This window comes from Suricata suricatta, chromosome 1 (assembly GCF_006229205.1).
Source record: "Suricata suricatta isolate VVHF042 chromosome 1, meerkat_22Aug2017_6uvM2_HiC, whole genome shotgun sequence".
NCBI classification, from domain to species: Eukaryota; Metazoa; Chordata; class Mammalia; order Carnivora; family Herpestidae; genus Suricata; species Suricata suricatta.
Window position 1 is genome coordinate 15,258,919 of NC_043700.1, and position 17,174 is coordinate 15,276,092.

The window sequence follows — 17,174 nt, forward strand, 5'->3', positions numbered from 1 at the left end:
ATTTCTTCTTGGAAAAATAGCTGTTTATGAGGCAGAAACATTTTTTTTAGAAATATTTTTAAATGTGTTGTTTTAGCTGAGTAGTAATTTTTACCAAAGAGTATTTCGCAAATGAGGTTTAGTGATGGGTTTAAAGAGTATTTCTTATCTGAGCTGAGGCATATATGTCTTTTCTCCATTTGTGTATCAAGAGAACATAGAGCAAGTGCATTTTCATGTTTTTGGAAGAAATTGGGGGTAAACTACACAATTTTCTTATGGATAAGTGTCAAAAAGAAAAACTGAAGTATACTTCCAAGCAAAATTTATTAGATGTCTATTCAAGAAAAACACAATGACCTTCGCTTGTAAGAATTCAAAGTCAATTACCTGAAAGCCAGGTATGAATAGTTTTCCTTTTAAAATCAGATACAGAGAGTAGAAACAGTAATTTTCTTAAATATGACAGGCAACAGATATTGAAATTTTTTCTCATAAATGGCATCAAAGATAATTATTCATTTATCAGCAAAGCCGCATGCAGTTGACTCAATTTCAACTCCAAAGCCTTTAAAATATAAAGCTGGTTGTGAATTTGACAGTAATCAAAGTAGTCTACTCAAAGATGCCTCTTTACCTTCTAATGAAATTCCTCTGTAATCAGTATTTATGTGCATTTCAGTTTGGCTGCTAAGATCTTGTAAGTTCATAAACTTTTGCATAAATGCTATCTCACAGAATCGCGCGATCAAGGGGTGCTTGTGATCCATGGAATATGGAAAGGAAATCTGTTGAAACTGTTTTAGCTTAGTTTAAAGTGAAGGATAAAGACCAAATTAGGAAATTCCTGTTTTCTCAACGACTAAATAGTCTGTACAAAAAAAAGCAAACATATGTACAAAATGCTAGGGTCTACGTACATTGTGAAAAGATCAATCACTATCCACAGAAGAAACGCCATAAAAAGTTTTATCTATAAGGTGCTCAAGATCCAAATATGAATAGTTCTTATGCAAAGTCATAAGAAATACAAAGCTAGTTCTCAAGGTATGTGTAATTCAGGCACTGTTGACCACATTAAATCTTTCAGGTCCCAAAACCATTTTGTAAATTTCTACTTCAGGGCAGAAAATATAACCTGGATGATTTAACATTGCCTCTAAAAAGTGCCTAATGTATTCTGAGGAAATATTTTACACACACCAGGAAAATCAGGCTCAACATATTCCTGTCCTCAAATGTAGCCAGGATTCTGAGTTCCATAGAAGAAAAATAATTATCATAGTAAAAATAATTGTATTGATCATAATCCTTGCTAAAACCAGCCTTCATACTTGTGATGCTTCTAAAGTATTCTATTTCTATAAAATAATGTGTGGGATTCCTTTACATTTCCATAAAATGTACAACATACCATAGGGATTGTCTGTTCTCACACAATCTCAAATGTATATGTGTGCACACAGTGAAATCTTACCTATGAGTATTGCTTACAGATACTTTCAAGTGTCTACATTAGAATAATTCTTTGCACCTCTCACTAACACTGTTTTTATTAAAATTTTACCAGATAAATAAAACACTAAGAGCTCATTGTTCATGATGCTGATTATTACATTTTAATATAAAATAGCAATGCAACTTTACAACACAATAGGGTTTTTTTTTTTTTTGTAGTCTAGCTAAACCTCTTATAGTCTCATGATTATTACCAAAGGCTCTTATTCACTTACGGTTTGCACTTCTAGAAAGCACAGAAGAAACTGCAGGAAAAGACTCCTATTGAAAACTCACATTCAGTCAACAAAATCACACTCATCCGAATTAGCTTTCCTACTCTTGCTTTAGATTTTGTAATCACTGTGCGTATTACAATATGTAAGTGCAGGCAAACGATAGCCGAAGTACAGTTTTCATGTCGTGTAAACCAAGACACTAGGCAAACTCGTGAAAGGAAAAATACACTGCCAAGCTAAGGATGCGAAAATGCAAACCACAGCATTTAGTGATACACAATCTCTGCTTGCCTGAGGGGAGAATATCTTTCAAAGTGGACTAGAGAGTCTCCTGGAGACATTTCCTTTTTTTTTTTTTTTTTTGTCTCAACTACTTAACCCTTTCTAACTATAATGATTTTCTTTCTTTCTGACATCATGTATCGACTTTTCAGAGTTTAGAGCAGAAATCAGGAATATGCACTTTCTCGCGGAAGCAAGTCTGCCAGCCTCCCGGCCTGGGCGGCAGGCAGTTTCTCTGCTGGTGGTTTGGTGGCAGGTGGAGGTGGTGACGGTGGGTGACTTCTACTGGAAACTGGAAGGCAGGACAGCGGGAGGGAGGAGGCGGCCTGAGGGTATCTTTCAGGCAAGGTTATGCAAATGTGGTGCTGAAATGCACCATAAAAAGGAGGGAGAGTTATTCACAGCCTCTTGACATAGTTTCCGGGAAAAGTACCAAAGAATTTGGTTCTTCTTGAGGTTCCTGAAAATAGAAGCAGTAAATGAAATGAACAACAATGAAACAATCAGTTTATCTATGCAGCCTGAAAGCTCTTCCTGGACAAGACTTCACTATGAGAGCAAGCCCAGCAGGGTTTGGGAAAGAGAGCAAACTCCCTCTAAGGCAGAACAGACAAAGTGAGCAGTTTTATCTGTACTGCCTGCCCCCATCCCTGCCTCTACAGGTTCAGTGCTGTGTCCCATCATGCACCAGGCTAAACAGGACAGCTCAGGGAAGGGCTGCCTGAAGGGAAAGATACTTCTGCCGAGGAGATAGGTTTTTAAGTGTAATATCAAGTATAACGATGCTCCCTCACCAAGGCTGCTAGACAAGAGTGAGGAAGGCAGAGCACTGGGGAAGTGACGTTTTCAAGGATAATCTGAATAAAGACAAGGCTGGCAGTGTGATGGGATGGCCTAGAGGAGTGCATCGCCGTGGGGCAATGGCATTATCGGGGGCTATCCAGTTTTACGATGTCATAGAAGATCACGCTGAACGCCACCTCATTTATTTACAAACAGCACTGCCGAAGTCCTTGATAAAATATAAAAATGTATAGTCACTAAAGAAAAGAAAAGGCCAAGAACATTTGTGGACATGGGTTCATCATCAGGTACAAGGGGCCGCCATCAAGATTGCCTTTGGTTTCAAATAACATAATTCCTTTGAAACTTTTAACAAAGGTTGGTGCGCTGAATTCTTCCTTAGGATTTCCAGCACAAATAAAGTGAAGAGAGACTGTATGGTTTCATTTCTCGTTTACGTTCTGAAACTTCTTGTCTTGGTTTGATTGGTTTTCTTCCCCCCTGTATGGGTGAGCCATTGACTTTTATTCTAAATGGGGGAATTGATATGAGCAGAAGCAGAGGCTGGTGTCTGCTCTGTTCTTTTATTATTTTCCTCACCGACTACCTGTCTATAGAAAGCTCTCATCGCCTCACCTTATCTCCTCTATCCTCCTGTGCCTTTTATTTCTTTTTTACCTCTTTCCTGTGTGTCCAACTGTATGATTCTCTTATCTACAAATGTTTTCTCAGAAAAGCTCTCTTCTTTTAAGATGGTAAGAACGGGATTGCCTTTAAGTGGTAAGAATGGAAATCTCTCTCCTTTTATCAAAAATTAACTTGCCGGTGGATCATTGAACTTTCAGGGCACTTAACATCGGACCTAGTAAGTAGATGAACTGCTCAGTTCATCTTGTTTTTCCAATTAGATCCTCACTGCTGACACCTAACTGCCCAACTTTCTCGTTTAGGAAACACTGTTGTTATGGTTCTAGATCTCACTCTTTCCTGGTTGGTGCTATTCACAGAACTTTTCTCTCTCAGTTGAACTGGAAGTAAAACTAGCAGAAACATTATATATATCTATCTATCTGAAGCAGTACATACTAAAGCATGTGAAAAATGCATTGCAATGTGGGAAAGATCCAAGGCATCACAAGTGCCTCTGATTATCACAGGTGAGCAAATAAGAGCAAGTTATAAAGTGGCCAGAGGCGCGTGAACGGCACTGCACCCGTACCCACAAACCATCCATCGCCACACTTCTCCATCACATCAATGACATCGCTCTCTCTGAGCTCCAGCTCGTCTTCGTTCCTGGGGGTGTAGTTATACAGAGCCTGAAACCTTAAACAGGACAAATGGATGCATTTAAAAACAAATCTTTACACCTTTGTGAAACTATAGACAACTATACAATAGTCATTTTACTTTTAACATTTCCATTCTTACTAACATGTGGAATTAGATAGTGTAAATCTTTGGCAAGCATGGAAAGCAAATAGAAATATTTAGATTTTCATGGGACTTAGACCACTCTGATAACATTTCAATACTACAGTGAGGAGCATTTGTGCAAGGTTAGAATATCCACAAGTTGGATTAGAGCCTTTTGACATTTATAAATCAGACCTGTATTCCAACTGTCCACTCACAGATATCACGAAGACACTAAATAATAGTACAGAATATAAAAGAAGCGATATGTATATTATCCAGCAATGTAAAATGGATTACAGTTTTAGCTGCCATAATCAAAAGCAAATACTTGAAACTTCCAAGTTGAATTTTTAAATGATTCTAAATTGAGATGTTCAAGCTGTCTCAGACATGTCTTCTAAATTGCTGTGTGGGGATTACAGTAAAAGAAAAGGTTATTTTTTCCACCAACAGGAATTCTTTACAGCCACTTAGTTTTATAGTTTGAATCAGCATTTTATGAGAAGTTAGAATTTGAAAATCTGATGTAATTCACCTATGAAGTCAAGCAGATGTATTCTATGCTTAGTGATCCCCGAGCCAATATCGAACAGTAGATTATGGGGATAAGTTTCTTTTTAAAATAGGTCCTGGAGAAATTGTGTTTGATGTTGGAACTCTCCCTTGAAATAATTTTATATCAAAAAGAATTACTGACCAGAATGTTACCACTTTCCTTTCTCTGCCTGAATTCTTTGAGGGCCTTTATTTTGGTGACATTGGTCAGTAAAATTGAATTTGTGGTTAACAAGATAGTATCTATTTTACTGCATAACATGGACTGGCATTTGGGAGAGTGAAAACACAAATTCTAGCAGCTGAGCAGTTCAGGAAGCATTTGATATGCAATTAACATGAAAACTTTATATTACTATTAAAATATTACCAATATAATGAGGAGGACTTTAAAATATCAGTGAATTTTTGTTTTTGCTGCTTCTTATAATGTGTAATTCTGCCAATGCAGGAAAATAAAAACCACATTTCAGAGCACTTAGGATTTTTAAGGTCAACTTTAGAAAGCAGATAATATTGAATACTGCTGGAACAAGAATGATTTACATCTAATTACTTCATCCAGTCACAAAATCACATTTTGGTGGGACAAAACTATCCTATCATTTGAACTCAAATATCATGTCATAAGTCAGGGACATGGCTCTGTTGGCTTTCCTCTCTCCCCATGAACTTTTTCAGATTGGGAGACCCAGATCAAGTTGGCCTGTGGTGGGGGTTGGGGATGGTGGTGGTTGTCTGAGAAAGAGCTGGTGAGATGTGGTGCCAATGCATTATTTTCCCTGGCTGGTACCAAAACCTGAAATCACAACTTGAGAGCTATCTTTCCCTGTTAATATTTTATCCTCCTAGAAAATCTTTTCTGCCACCTGCACTCTTTTGACACTGGGCACCTGATGTCTTCTGTTGAGAAAGGATTCTGATTTTGGAGAACAGAGAAAGGGAGTCCGAATCCCAGAGCAGCGGTAAAAAAGGCAGGGAGATGTTGGAAACCAACATTGCTTGATTCAGTATTTGCATGGGACCGGCCCTGATTGGAGTAGACAAGTTTTTTTGTTGTTTGCTTTAAGGATTTGATTTGGAGGCTGCTCAGGTGAGGGGACGGTATCTTTCCTATATTAATATGGGGAAAGTTGATTTCAACCTGGTCCCTTTTCCAGTTACACATTTGAGGGACACAGTCACACCTGGGCTGCTGATTCTAAGGATATACATTGAAGCTCTTGCTTCGGGAAGCACTGATTCTCCGATTGAACTTTTCAGGCTTCAGCCTTCTTCCCTCGGGCACTTGTCCAACCTCTTATGGAGACAAGCCCATTTAAGGCCACCAAACCCCAGCTGCTTGAAGGATCTCAAGGTCCCAAGAGCTAAAAACACAAAATTGGCACAAACTCCTACTTCACTTTAGTATGACAAAAGCCAGTGTGCTTGTCAAAATTTACTTACCATTTGGGTTTAATTAGACAAAAAAAAAAAAAAAAAAAAAAAAAAAAAGAAGAAGAAGAAGAAAAAGAAAAGAAAAAAGAAAAAAATTGGGAGTTTCATGAAAAACATAAACAAACCTTCCAGAATCCCCCCACCCCGCCTCTGTTGGCTTTCAAAACCAGTGTTGCAGGACAGGAAATGCAGCCGAATTACAATTAAAATGCTATTTTGAAAGATGTTGGTGAGATGAATGATGGTGGTGAGGCCAGGATGCTTCAAAAAGAAGTTTGTCTTTTAAATAAAATATGCTCAGCCAAGTTTGAAGCTATCTCTATAACTTGCAGTGTTTCCTTAACACATTTTATTGTAAGTCTGAATTGCAGCAACATTATAACATTAGGTGCCTATTTTCGTTCCAATCTATTTTTTAAATGAAAGAGATTAAGTGACACCCCATCATCCCACTCCTTGGGGTTATAATCAAATAGAAATTTAGTAAAGAATGTTTTCTAATGTCCACAGCAGGGCCTTGAAAATGTGCCTTCTCCCACCTGTGAGCTCTGTGGTTTCCATAAATACCCAAATGACCAACACTTGGAAGTATTATCTTTATATGACATAAGGCAGTATAACATAATATACCTATGAATGCAGAAACTCCTTAACAACCGCTTAATACAGTGTGTTGGTAGGTAATGCAATAGACCTAAACAGGCCCGGGATTTATTTTTGTGATGTGTTCCCATCATTTGCTTTAATAAGAAAATAAACCAAAACTAGAAACCTTTCTGGCTGTACTTGGTGAAAGGCAGTTTTGGGGAGAGGGGATTTCTGAAGAGCATGCTGTTAGCTCAGTGCCAGGTCTCTGAGAAGCGAGGAGGGAGCCAGAGGTGAGGAAGGCACCGGCCCACTCGCTCTACCCAGGTGAGGGGAACGTGGGCAGCGGGCTGTAGACTCCACTTGTGCTCACGTGTACCTCCCAAGGGTTAGTTTGGTCCGCACTCTTTCCCAGGGTTCTAGCTCCTGACTTAGAGACTAGGCAGTAGCCCGCAGGAAGTATATAGCCTCTGAACATGTACCATGGGCAAAATGGAGCAGAAACAAATACACACACACACAAAAGAGAATCTTAAAGACAATGTGTGACACCCTCGATGTGAGTTGACTTACACGTCAGAAAGGAGAGGGAGTTTGAAAGCATGAAAAGGGATTTCACCGAATGACAGTGAATGTTTTTACACTGCCATTTCCAAAGACCTTTGTAAGAAGGTAACCTTGGGGGCGCCTGGGTGGCTCAGTCGGTTAAGCCTCCGACTTCGGCTCAGGTCAGATCTCACGTTCGTGGGTTCGAGCCCCGCGTCAGACTCTGTGCTGACAGCTAGCTCAGAGCCTAGAGCCTGCTTCCGGTTCTGTGTCTCCTTCTCTCTCTGCCCCTCCCCCTCTCATGCTCTGTCTCTGTCTGTATCAAAAATAAATAAAACATTAAAAAATTTATTAAAAAAAAAAAGAAGGTAACTTGGAATTGTGTTACAAACCTAACACTTCCGGTCTACTTTTACAGTCTTCTGGTCTTCAAATATGTGTGCAACCACCGTTAGGACATTTCTGTGTCTGCACAGCTGTGGTTACTAGAATTTGCATGGTCGGTAGAACAAAGAGGGGGGCAGATTCATAAATCTTAGGCATCACTGGAGCATTGAAAGGTTTTTCTGGCGTGTAAATCAAAGTCTTCTACGCAAAATCATGCGTTTCTTTTTAAAATGAACTTCTGCTCTGTGTTATGAAAGATAAGAGACTGTTGTAATTTCTCTTAATCACAGAGGCCTCATTTTAGTTACTTTGTCCTCTTTCCCTTGCAAAGTTGTACGGTCCTCTGTTTTGGTGCACCAGTTGTCTCTTTTGTGAGCCAAGGTTAGTCTTGAACTTAGAAGATAAGAAGAATACTTACGGTTCCCCCCCACCTTGAATGTTTTCATGAGTAAACACAGGACGCTGTGGCTGAAATGAAATGATTTTCAATGTAATCAGTGTTTAAACTGGTACTAAGTAGAAGTTAATTTGGATAATGGCATGGTACTTTTCTTGACATTTAATATTTCCTGTTGTAAAAAACCAAGAGGAAGGAAAAAAACCAAATAAAGGGTTTCTGTAGGATTAATAATTCAAATATTTTGAAGGGTGCTTTTAATTAAATGAAAATAACCAAAGTTCAAATATTTTGAATGTATCTAGAATCTGGTCTGCTCAAGCTTTAAGGAAAAGTCAGGGTTTAGTCCCATTGATTTTTCAAAGGCCAGGAATATGGCAAGAACATAGACACCAAATCACTAAAATGGGAAATCTAGACACCCTCATACAACCTTGCTCTTCAGCGTTTTCTCAAACAAGCAGAAAATAAACCACATTTAGTCTAACAGCAAAGTGTCCACATTCATTCTGCTTCTCCTTCACAGACGACATTTTCACATACGGTACGGAAAAAATATAGACAGGCAGGCATCCCATGCTGCATTTGAATTAACACTCTCTGTTCTCAGTGTTGAGAAAACACATGCATTTTTAAAAAGAGAAAACAGAGAACTTTAAATAGAGGGTAACAAACAATATCCAGGTAACATGTAACATTTTACCTTAGAAGAGAAATATTGGTAGAAATTCCCAGTGCACTGAACTCTCAAAAGAGTTTCCTTTCTTTTTAAACTAAGCATCAAGACCAGTATCTGTAATAGATACTTATAATATTGGAAATGACAAACCTTAGCATCCCACATATCCACATAAATATTGCAACGAATGAAATTTAACACGTTTGCCGAATATGTAAACTCAGCGTAGTTTATACCAACCACCTAAAGGTTACCATTTCAGGAAAAGAAAAATATTGCAATGCATTCACAACACAATTCCAAGGCATCCTCTTCTAAATGGTGGCTGCATGGTAAAATGCGATAAATAAGAGTTTGCGTGACAGTTAAAAAAAAGTGACTTCTTAATGACTACTGAATGAGAAGGATCCATGTCCTTAGACATCAGGGCCAATTCCTGGGTCCCCGCATTATGAGAGGATTAGTCACAGGCTGGGAATTTTCCATAAATTGTTCATAAAAATCCCACTGGTCCAAGAAGGGATGGGAACTCTGGGGTTCCTTTCAGTCTATGAGTCTATATTTTGCTTCCCTTCCTCAGTTCTGTATTCACTCTCCTCCCAAACAAGCTGTCTTTCTTGCATAAGAACACTAGGCACTTAGGGCATCTGGGTGGCTCAGTCGGTTGAGCTTCTGACTTCAGCTTAGGTCATGATCTCACTGGTTCCTGAGTTCGAGCCCCACATGAGGCGTGCTGCTGGTAGTCTGTCAACATAGAGCCCGCTTCACATCCTCTCTCTCCCTCTCTCTGCCCCTTCCCCACTTGTGCTCTCTCAAAAATAAATAAACATTAAAAAAAGAAGAAGACCAGGCACTTACATTAATAAAACTTAAAGCATTTAATCTATTAATTGGAAGTATTTACTTCTTAGAAATTTCACTTAGCAGTCTGTGCAAGGAATATATAAACCTAAGACTAAAAAGTGGGTAGGAATGACTGGACATGTGTATCGCTTAAGAATACAAAACTTCTATAAATCAACATAAAATTTCTTACAATGTATTTATTATTAAAATAATAAAATATGCTATTTTAAGAATGATGACAACGAAGCCATTTTCTAGCCAGTTAAGGCCATTTAATTCAATGTAAATATATTGAGTAATCCTATAATTATATGTAAATAATAAGTACATAAAAATATAAATAAATAAATATTATATGTAAAACAAAGATAAGCCATCCACAAGCCTATATCCTTTTAAATTTCTTCAAATCCTCATCCAATCATGTATATATAACTTTTATGTAGAAATATAACATATATATCAATTGCCATTAATATTTAATAATAGTTGTCCAGTTCTCTTTTTCATTTTAAGTCACTGCAGAATAATATCCCCTCACAATGTGTAGCTATACTTTTTAGTTTTCCTAACCATTTTTCTTTTTTGGTTTTGAAGTTAAGGTTGCTCTAGCCTTTTTTCATGTTCATAAGCATCAATGCTATAAACATTTCTATACAAAGGAGTGATTTTTCTTTTGGATATTCTTTAGAACTCACTGCCAGGAGTAAAATTTCTGTCCAAAGACCTATATTCAAGCCACATGATATTGAAAATGCTCATGTTAATCACTCCAAAAAAATATAAAAACGTAATTTAAAAAATCAAAATGCTGTATTTCAAAGCATATCTGAGGAAAGCTGCTGCGGTCTCGCAAAATAGCATGGCACCACTTACAGTGCGGTACAAAGTTGCAAGTAAGAAAATGTCATCTGATGACCTGTTCTGATCTTCAGAGAAAATGTTTTGTGAAATGTAGTTTGCTGTGCTCTTTCTACGTTTAAGTCCTTCTAATATTTTTAAGTTGAGTATAAGTTTTACTTTTCCATCATGTCATTTAGTGCTTGATAAATCTGGGAGGTCTAGTTTCATTTCTTTCTTCTGTTAAGTGTGAATATGACTTAATTTTTTAGTTTTTAAAAATTTTTTAACATTTATTCATTTTTGAGAAAGAGAGAGAGAGAGAGACAGAGTGCGAGCAGGGGAGGGGTAGAGAGAGAGGGAGACAGAATCTGAAGCAGGCTCTAGGCTCTGAGCTGTCAGCACAGAGCCTGACGCAGGGCTTGAACCCATGAACCGTGAGATCGTGACCTGAGCTGAAGTCAGATTCTTAAGTGATTGAACTACCCAGGCGCCCCTAAATATGACTTTAAAAATCAGATTGTTCATTGAAATAAAACAATCTACTTTTAAAGTCCAGAGGGGACCTTTTTGTTGTCATCATTATAGTTCCACTACTTTAATTCCTTTTATTCCACTCACACTATAAGTTATTTAAATAAATCCTCCCTCTGACAATTAGGAACATTGGGCTGTTGCCAGAAGTATGGGCTCCCTTAATACACAGGCGTCTTGTCTCAAGGACTCACGTTTCCTGGGTGGGCCTAGCAGTAAGGTCCTTGTTCTTACCAATCCTTCGCAATATCTTTTCTCTTCCATTATAGCCTTTAAGTGAATCTCCCACCTCCTTTTCTGACTTACAGGCTCTCTATACTGTTCACATGCTCAGGCCAAGATTTATCACAGCCTTTATTAGCACTATTATCTTGATGACTTTAGGAACTTTTCTAAGTTTACCTTTAACAGGAATCATTTCCATGTGAATCTGGATAGTTAGGAACCAGTTTTAAGGAAATATGACTAGTTACAGTATTTGAATTACTTTATTTTAAAAATATTTGCTCCATAGAGGAAAAAGTAGCATTAATAGCTAATTATGGGGGCATGTTCCCGTCTTTCTGGTATTGGCACTAACAATGTAGCCTTGGAAAGGCACCTCAGCTTTCTTTTCTCTAAAATCAAAGAATTGGCCAGGATGGTGATTAGAATCTTGTCCCTTTCCGAGAATCCATTTCCATAGACACACTTCCTCTGTTATGTATAGGTGCCCTCATCAACCTTACCCCTCTGTTGTCAGAGAGCGGTGACAGTTGACACTTGTCGATTAATTCTCAAGTGCCCCAGTCATGTAAAAAGTCATAGTCAACAATTCAGCCTCATTTTTCAGATCAGTGTACCAAAACTCAAAGATCATTTCTTAATATCACAAATGGGTAAAAAGAAGAATCAATTAAAATTTTGACTGGCACTCAGTAAAAAATTACTATGATGGATTAGATGGATCGGCATCCTTTCTTTGTCTTTTAGGCAAGTGTTTATGTTCTGTATGGATATTTAAGCCAATTATCTTAGGAGACTATCTTTTGCCTTCCCCTCTATTGGTCTTAAACTCTAAGGGCACAAACCTTGAGGAAAAGATCTGTAATGTATTTGCCCTCTATTGCCACCGAATGGTGAGTAGTGGAAGCAACATGCTCCAAGTGTATGCCTTCGGACAGCTCTAAGTTCCTTCCTTCAGCCTGGATTCATTTTGAAAGGATATTTAAACACCGCTGAGTGTCATGGAATAGATTTTCATGTGTTTTTCTGACTATATACTTCCCAATTCTTGAGAAAGGGTCCCTGTTTTTCCACCAGTAGTTTTAGTCTGTGCTTGTTTCCATTTTAACTCTGCTCGTTACTCATAACTTCTTAGCAGTGTTGTGAGCAATATAGCATCTATACTTGTGACATTCAGAGAGTCTTACATGTGTCCTAAGAGTACCATAAGGTTGGAAAACCCAATGAAGTGCCATGTTGTTTTCATGGAATCCTGAATATTTGACTTTTCCCCTTGGTAATGTAGCCATCTTCCCCCCTCCCCCTCTTAGTGTAGCTATTTTTTTAAAGTTGTCAAAAGCAGATACCAATGGGATAAGTTTTAAACACATGCTAATATTCAAAGCCAGAACCAACCCAACCATAAGGGAACTGGTCTGAAATATCCTAGAACCTCTGGTTTCAGTAAACATCTACTTACTGCTCAGAGGGGGAGACACAGTCAGTCCAGAAGCCATCTATCTGCCTGAGCTTCGGCAGGGGCATTCTGGAGGATTAGCTCTATCTAGTGTTTGGTAATTCTTAAGTGAGGATTGGCTGTTACTTTAAATACTAATGTGGAAGAATATTTGGAAGAGTTATAAGCACCTCTAGAGTTTTTCAGTCAATTTTTTTTTCCAGAAAAATGTTAGGTGTAGTATTTGCCAACCAGAATTCGATGACATTCTCCTAGTAACGGTCCCATGTTTATGTTTATAGGCTTATTTTTTCTCCTTAAATGATGGTACACAACTTTGGATGAATCTAAAGAATATAGAATATGTGTGTTCCACACAAACACATAGAAATACATAGTGTAAAAATCTGGCAGAGAAAAAAAACTTGAGGTGACCCAAAACCTAGCATCTCATTGACCCATGGGAAATTTATGGCTGGGCCATATTAATTGTGGAAAAATCTTCTTGTTTTGGCTGTAGAAGGCCCTTGTGTGAGTGAGTCTAAGAGTCTCTTCATATCAACATTTCTCTTTCTCTATGGCAACCCAAATCTCTGCCTCAGAAACAAAGTGAGGTCTCTTTATGCAAAGCAAAAAGCACAAAAATGGTATAAACACAGAGAAGTATCTACATTTTTTGAAAGTGGAAAAGGAAATCTTCTTTGCAATCAATCAGTCCCTACAAATTTTGCAAACCATAGTCATGTAACAGACCAGGTAAGGTTAAACCAGGGTTTACTGAATAGAAATGGTGAAAAGACTGACTTTTGAAGAGATGGAAATCCCCGAACGCCTTGGCTGCCTTCCTCAGAACTGATAGTACCATTTAGAACTCATTCATAGGAAAGTGATTTTGATGCGATGTTTCAGAACTAAAGAGTTACAGGGAAAAGCAATTTCACCTTTAAATTCTATCAAAGCTGTCAAGAGCCTGGGAGTATCTGGAGTCTAGGACAGTAGCAATGGCTTAAAAAGGGTCATGGAAAGTGGATGGACCTTGAGGCTGTCATGCTAAGCGAAATAAGTCAGGCAGAGAAGGACAGATACCACATGTTTGCACTCATAGGTCTAACAGGAGAATTGAAGGGGGAGGGGAATGGGGGAAAGAGGGGTGGTAATGGAGGAGGGCACTTGTGGGGAAGAGCACTGGGTGTTAAATGGAAACCAATTTGACAATAAAGTATTAAAAAAAAAGGGTCATGGAGTGAATGTAGCACATATCACCAGAGCAACAAGGTATTTTGCAGCAAGGATTGTGGATATAAGAAAAAAAATGGAAATAAACTGAATGCCACAGAAGCAAACATCACTTGGAAGCATGTGGGTTCTGTATATGATTGGTGGCCGCCTTATTCTTTGCACTAAAGACCGTGACTGGAAAACAGTGATTTACAGAGAACATGGAAGCCTGAGACAGACGTAGAAGACAATGTATACTACACCCTCATTTGTATCATGAGAATCTGCTCATAGCGTTTTAGATTTTGGAAAGCTCACACACACACACACACACACACACACACACACACGGGAAACACATTGCTCAAAGACAGCAGCAGATTTTTATGTTGATCAAATTTCATAGCTCATCATGGTTGGGGTCACTTCATCTCAAGTGTACCTCTGGCCCTACTTTGTGGGCAAAGCACAGCAATGACAATTAAGGAGGAGCCACCTACTGGGGGTGCCTGGCCCAAGGTGGGGTGTTCTGACCCTACCCTGTGGGAACCGCTGAGCCCTCTGACAGGCGAGCTGCAGGGTCTCCTAGACATCACTGGGCTACGCGGAGGCTTACCCAAGACAAATATCTCGCTTTTTAAGTCAGCCTGGAAAAGCCATAAGAGGTTAGTTAGTTCTTGTCTTCGGTTTACAGCCTTCAGGAGAAGCTTTCCTGTTTTGTGTTTTCATGCACACGCACACAGCATGCCAAACTCTTGCACAGAAGCGGAGCAGCAAGTGTTCGCCAGTCTGCAGACAGCTCTTCTGGCCGCCTGTACGTTTCACGCCACCGGCATCAGGTGCTGCTTTCAGACAGAACTCAATAGGCACAGCGGAGAAAGACTTACAGAGAGAAGCTGGCATGAAGACCATGTTTGAGTGCAATATCGATGGCCAAGAACACATACAAGAATCTGTACGTCTTTCATAGAATGTTTAACAATGGGATTCAAGACACCTTCAGATCTGACCTGTGTTCTTTGTGCATATTTGAGTAGATGCAAGGTAAAAGAGGGGGAAATTTCACTTAAGACCCATCAAATTTCATAAAAAGTCTCAATCATTTGTCAGGGGCTAATTTTCTAACAGAACACGTAAGAAGAAAATATTGCTTTTCTGGGGGTGGGGGTGGAAATGGTGAATTATATACTGAACACTGTCCTAACTCCACCTTGTGATTATTTTGGCATTCTTCGAAAGTAAGACTTTTAATAGGACAGTGAATAAACCAACCTTGTATATGAGTATGCTTTATTTTCTTTCCAGTAGTGGATGGGATCTACCACTTGTCCAAGTCCTTGACAAGTATTTGATTTGCTTATGGGAACTTCAGCAGGTCTAAAGAAAGGACTTTTCAATAAAACGTGATTTGAAGTTTTTAATAAAAGGTTTTCAATAAAAACTCTCATTGATGAAAATTTTTATAAAGACTGACCTCAAATCTGCAGTCTCTGGATATGAAATGCATTAAGCATTTTTCTCTAAGGGTTATGGCAGAGAATGCTTGATATTCTCCAATATCCATTCTCTTCTTTGTCCTCTGTAATAGAATCCTGATAGGCACAGTCTTTGGTCATCTATAACATGTGGGTGAATTTTGCATTTATGGAAGATTTTGGATTGAATATGATAGGCTTGCATTGTCTCAGAAGATAATTTAAAGGAATAAAATTGCATTAAGTTTTATTAAAAGAATAAAAGTGCATTAAGTGGGTGATAGAGGTTGATAAAAGGGTTGTAATGATTTCATGCATACTATGCTATACCTACTAAAACATTATTAAAAGTTTATTTCATCTTTGCTTTTAGTACAGGGTTACTTTCTTCATAATGAGCATAACTTGAAACATTCTTGAAATGGAAGAAATAGGAAGACTTAGAGGACTCAAGCCTGCACAGTTTATCAGTGTCAGATGTGAGCTTAAACTATAAAAATGGCCTAAAATTTGTAGCTTATTCAATTTGCATTTATATTTCCAATAAGCACAAATGACTTCATCAACTTCTATTTTACCAATGAATAGAAAAATACATTTGAATGGTTTTCAAACAGCTCAACGGGGGATTGAAAATTATCATTTGCTCTTGAGCATGAGATAAATACAGAAAAAAACACTTCATTTTTCTGGAGTTATTTGATGTAGTTATGGAAGTATTCTTTGAAAACAGCGTTATTGTAAATACTTCCATTCTCTCCTACCATTCTGCAAACAACTGAAACCTAATGTGTGTATGAGGCGAGCTTGGTTCTTGCAGAACAAACTTGCATAAATCCTGGTTTTGTCCTTGATAGTCCCATGGCAGAAATCTTCATCTCTCTAAATTCTAAAAATCCAAACTGATTCTAAAGTTATTTTGCCATTTAATGACTAAGTTTAAGGGCTGACAAACAAGTGGGGAAAGGCAAGAATACATACTTCGGCCTTAAAAAGAAAACCACAGAAGGAGTGGGGGGAAAGGCAAATTCTTAGTCTTAGATATTATCTAAAGTATTAAGATTTCTCAATTATTTCATGCTGGCCAAAATGAAATCTCAAAGGGAAAAGAGCAAGTAGTCTTTAAAGTATTCCACTTTTTCAAAAATTCCTTTCACATATAAGGTGAATTCACATTACTGGACAATTGTGTTGGGTGGAGTCAGTGACGGGAGCTGGGAATCTTGTGCAGATGGCATTTCTCTGGTGTTGGTGCTTCCTGGCACCGAAACTGGACTCTACCAGAGCCCTTAACTCGTACACATTCAAAACATTGGATGTGAGGGTGGGTTGCCATTTGAAGTCTATCACCTTTTGTCTAAAGGAAGAGATTTCAAGATCATGCTGATTGTAGAAGCAAAGTTTTTCTGTGATGGAGGGATTTCCTGCCATGGTTGTCATTAAATCTCTTTCCAGGGCCAGTCATTACTTTTGTTTAAACACTTTTTAAACGGTATCCTTATGGGGAGTTGAAAATCGGCAGAGCTGCCAGGCCGAAAGGCTCTGAGCTGGGTGCTTTGTTAACTGTTAACAAAGGAAAGTGTCTTTCCTGCATCCTCACTAGTTTACTTCAGTTTTATGGAAGAATAGAGCTCAAGACAGTGCTGAAGATCTTTTGCCCTCGGGCCCTGCTGAACCTGCTGTTGGGCAAGAAACATGGAGGCAGTGAGCCCACTGAGAGGTGACAGAAGGTGACAGGCACCAGGCTGATGTCTTTGAATGGGATGGTTCTCCAAAACAGATACCTAATGATTACTTTTTTATTCTTATATCTAAA

The 17,174-nt window shown here is 38.5% G+C and overlaps 1 protein-coding gene across 9 annotated transcripts in view; it reads right to left on the reverse strand.

The window, feature by feature from the left end:
- Positions 1-287: 287 nt before the first annotated feature.
- Positions 288-17,174, reverse strand: part of SORBS2 (sorbin and SH3 domain containing 2) — a 219,368-nt gene continuing 202,481 nt past the window's right edge. For 8 of the 9 annotated variants that reach the window (XM_029934742.1, XM_029934727.1, XM_029934736.1 and 5 more), the window contains 3 exons: positions 8,128-8,177; positions 4,000-4,106; positions 288-2,457 (listed from right to left, as the gene is read on the reverse strand). In XM_029934742.1, the coding sequence (XP_029790602.1) occupies positions 2,396-2,457; positions 4,000-4,106; positions 8,128-8,177 (219 nt within the window). In that variant the 3' untranslated portion in view covers positions 288-2,395. Of the gene's footprint in view, positions 2,458-3,999; positions 4,107-8,127; positions 8,178-14,422; positions 14,531-17,174 lie in introns of all 9 variants that reach the window. The other variant, XM_029934703.1, reaches the window with a different exon arrangement.